Raw genomic sequence first — 4,451 nt, 5'->3', positions numbered from 1 at the left:
GCCTGGTCCATGGTTCTGTTATATTGACATTGTTTGAGGCTGTTTTGATTTCAGAGAAATTGCTAAATCTTAGCAATTCCCTATATACATATATATATATATATATGTAATCTACTGCCATTGGTTGATTTCCAACTATGGTTAGGTATAATATTAGTGTTTTTATATAAAATACTTACATAATATGCTAACTTGAACATAGTAGGTTTCTGGGTCGAGTTCTTACATGAATTGTAATATTTTTGAAAAAAAAAAAGAAAATTATATTTGTGGATACATGGTTGAATTCTTATATGAATTGTAATGTTATCGATTTAGTTGTTTTTTTTCCTTTTTTTGATAAAGATTTTATAAAATTTTAAGGTAAGTTGTTAATTTAATGTTGTTATGATTTAAATCAATATTGATAATTTCTTCATAAAAAATCAATATTAATAAATGTTTTCAATATTTGAAAGAGGGTGTATATAGTACAACAAATATATTGAATATGTTTTTCGAGAAATCAATGGGTCTGTTTGAATTTGGGCCTACATCCCATGTTCGAGCCTTCAACTTGCAAAATGGTGATTTTATAACGAATTAGGTCAAAATTGCATCCACATTTTGATTTTATAAATGTAGCAATTTTTTTTTTTAAATGGAGGCCTAGATACTAAAAAAACGATTTATCCTTCCAGCCCAATTTTTGCCGATTAATACGGAGGAAGTCAAACGAAGAAACTCTCCAATTTCTCTCAAATATAACTATGATATCTATTAATATAACTATGATATCTTGTGTGTTGAAATAATACTAATATATTTACAAATTTTTTTCATATGAAAACAAATGTGCAAACAAAGAAAAATAAAGTAAAGAAAATTAAATCTAAAGTTATTGATACACAAATGATATACATATAGAAAAATTTCTATTAAATAACTTTGCAAAAATTTACAAATTTCAACCAAAAAAAACTAGCTATAATGTTCTTTTTGTCTACATACTATCAATTTCATATCAAATATATGTTTATAACTCATTTGAACATATACGAGTATATTTTTTGCAACAAAATTTCAAATGAAATTATCTATTCCAAGATAAAACTTGCAACATTTTTTTAAAGTTTTAACGTGAAGATTGCAATACTATTTCAAGTTTAAGGTGCAATTTGATCAAATTGAAAATTTAGGTTACAAATTGATACACATTGTTAAGTGTTCCTTTCCCATTATGTTTAAATGAATTTTTGTTGACTGATTGATCTGCCTTTCTCTTAAAAAAAAATAGATAAATAAAACACACTTTTAGAAGTGAAATTTATGACATATTTGATAAAAAATGAAAAGTTGTGACATAGAGTAAAATTTTTCTAAGGCATTTATATCAATCACATAAAATAAATATGTATTTTCTAATATAGTAGAAAGTTTATAATTAAAAAAAAACAAAAACAAAAACAAAAACAATACAAATCTAACTTAAACTCAAATGTAATATAAAAAAGAAGGGAAAAAAACTAATGCTATATTTGTTAAAAAAACATATGCAAACTAGTGAAATTTCTTTATTCTATTCGTGTATTTAGATAATAACAAAAATTTATTGACAATATAAAATTATTTGTGAGGGATAAAACTCATGACATCTTACCATTGAGTTATGCTAAGGTATTAGTCTAATTGTTCCTATTGTTTTTTTTTCTTTCATAATTATTGTATTTTTTTTATTTCAAATGTTTGGTAAACATATGGATCATAATTACAAGTTTGTGTTATTTAAAAAAAAATAATGTAAGTCAATACTTAACCAAGTTTTTAATTAATTATAAATAGTAAATTAATTAATTAATTCAATTATCAATAATAATTGGTAAGCAATCTAAAAATTTAGAATACAAAATTTTTTTCATGTTAGCAGAAGTTATAGAAGCAAATAATTAATATAATTATAAATATGAAATTAAAATAATTTTTCTCATAATATATAACAAAAAAGAGCCTAAATTAGGTAAAATATATTTTTTAAAATTAAAATATAAAAACTTATATATTTTTAATTGATATATTAAAAATAATAAAATATAACCTAAATTTCATTACAAATAAGACAATGCAATGTATATGCACCTAAGAGATTAAGTAAACGTAATGTGAAAAGTTAGAATGTAAAATTAATTGTACAATTAAATATTTATATATAACTATATTTAGTTATAGAATACGACATGTAATGTCAAAAATATTTATAATTTTTAATTTTCTCCAACTATAATTTGTGTTTTTAATCATTTCCACACCAATTTAAAATCTTTATGCTAAGAAAATTAAGAATATAATTAAGGAACTTAAACTTATATATATTAATAATAAATAAGAAAATAATTGTAAAGATTTTAATGATGGAAAAATGATAAAAGGTTGATAAATTATAAGTATATAAATTAATTTACAATCAAGATTGAGGTTGAAAATATATAATAAAAAAATAATGGACCTAAATTAGATAAAAATGTTTTTTTCATTGTTTTGTATAACTTTTTTTAACTTATTTTTATTAATAATAGTATTTACTTATAATCTTATATTTTTATAATCGTTTTAATTATAAATAATAAAATATATTTAAGATAGTTATAAAATTTCTATAAATCTAAAGCACATACTAATTTAGCTAAATAGATATTTTTATAATAAATAAAATCAATTTTTTATTATATGCATTGGATGGGTTAATATACTAGTACCAATCAATTACAACAATTTCAACGTCTGCTCAACTAACTATAACTCAATGACCATCTAATCTAGAGTGAATATCAATGAAAAACGGTGGAAAGCTGCCAAAAGACAATTGTGGCAGACGTGAAGGAGGAGGAATTGTGACAGATGGATCGATGATCTTGACAATTGGTCTAAAAGTTTGAATCCGGTGAGGCAAGCTGTAAAGAAACCCTTCACATTGCTCTACCGGAAGCTTGAACATTTGCTTCATCTAGGTGTATACTGCAGCGGTGAGTAAACTATCAGAACCGGCAAAATGTGCTATGCCTATTCGTTTCACGTCGAGTAGCTTTGCCAACTTTTTTAGCCCTAGGTCGCTGTCGAGCAATCCATCGCAATAGCGAGCCATATGCTTCAAATCAGTGACAGTACCTATCAAGTAAATATAAAACATTAAATTTACCATAACACATCAAATTAAGCTTTTAAATTGATTGGCGATTCATTAGTACCTAATAGATGCTGAGCGGTGGCTGCAAACATTGCCATGGAAATTGGTATGGATTTGATTTTGAGCAGCTTCAGAAGATAAGCGATGTCGTAGAAGCCATGAAATGTGATCCATCTATCGATTCTACCACTACGACAAATTGGTAGAAACAGGGCAGTGAAATCCTCTGGAGCTATTCCATCTTTCTTCAATTTGTAGAAATCGAATCTCTTGTTCTTTAGAAACGAATGCAATGATGAAACGCCCTCCATGTCGCTGATATGATCAAAATCTCTGAAATTAAACTCTCAAGTCATCGCTACATTTCCATTTTGATCGACGAGTGTGAGACCGAGCTGGAGTATGTTCAATCGATTCACATTGAATCGAAGACAATGGTAGAATTCTTCCTCTGAAACACCTTTCGGAGTGTACCGAAGAAATGCTGGTTCATCCATCGAGCTCGCGAGTGTAAAAACCTTTTCCAACTAAACTTATAAAATAGTTTTGATTCTCCATCTTATCTAAGCAACCCAATATCTGGAAACTCTGTATCAATGGCGACTATTGAAAACTTTGGAAGATACGCATTCAGCAGCTCTAACTCTTTGCGTAGATTGTAAGACCAAACCTCTCGATTTTGGTGAACGGATCTTGGAGCTGTTGGTGACTTTCCAAACGTCTTCTGCATGCTTTTCGGTGACTTCTTCACTCTAAATGTATTTTCGTTGGTTTGATCTGGAATTTTGTTGTTCATTTTCCCCTTAATTTCTCTTTATTTCTTCGCACTTTGATTATTCACCTTTGGAAATGGCTTCTTATATGATGCTTCTTTATAATATCCTCTACCAAATAACTTACACCATTATCTTTGTTGGTTTGATTTTTGAAATGTTAGTTTGATTTTTTAAAAGTCCAACATGGTCTAATCTTTATTTTTTCTTTTAGTAATTTGACTTTCAACAACGTCACGAAGATATAATTAATTAAATAAATTTGATATTTTCCAATAATGAGTTAAAAATAATATATTTTATTTTTACTTTTTCATCTCAATCATCATGTGACTTAAGGCCTAGAGAAATGGCAAATTCAAATACTACAATACTATGAAAATTCTTTCATACTTTAAACATAATCTAGTTCTATTAAATAAAATAATATATTATTTAATAATGTGTCAAAACATGGATTGAAGGGGTAGATACTAGATGTTAAAGAACAAATTTTTTAGGCATGTCTCCAATTTTTT

The 4,451-nt window shown here is 26.4% G+C and overlaps 1 protein-coding gene across 1 annotated transcript; it reads right to left on the bottom strand.

Moving 5' to 3' along the window:
* Positions 1–2,980: 2,980 nt before the first annotated feature.
* LOC111024743 (putative CCR4-associated factor 1 homolog 5) lies at positions 2,981–3,471 on the bottom strand. The gene is made up of 2 exons (XM_022302517.1): positions 3,222–3,471; positions 2,981–3,141 (listed from the first exon to the last, which is right to left on the bottom strand). Exons 1-2 carry the CDS (start codon positions 3,469–3,471, stop codon positions 2,981–2,983), a joined length of 411 nt encoding a protein of 136 aa, XP_022158209.1.
* Positions 3,472–4,451: the final 980 nt, after the last annotated feature.

The sequence above is a fragment of the Momordica charantia genome (assembly GCF_013281855.1).
Source record: "Momordica charantia cultivar OHB3-1 chromosome 6 unlocalized genomic scaffold, Mcharantia_2.0 BLBB01000006.1, whole genome shotgun sequence".
Classification (NCBI taxonomy): Eukaryota; Viridiplantae; Streptophyta; class Magnoliopsida; order Cucurbitales; family Cucurbitaceae; genus Momordica; species Momordica charantia.
Note: the sequence above shows the minus strand (reverse complement) of the source record. Positions and strands in the feature narration are given on the sequence as shown.

Coding starts and splice junctions, on each gene's coding strand:
- LOC111024743 (XM_022302517.1), bottom strand. CDS start 3,471: ATGGAGGGCGTTTCATCATTGCATTCGTTTCTAAAGAACAAGAGATTC. Junction 3,142..3,221: donor CACCGCTCAGCATCTATTAG/GTACTAATGAAT, acceptor TTTACTTGATAG/GTACTGTCACTGATTTGAAG.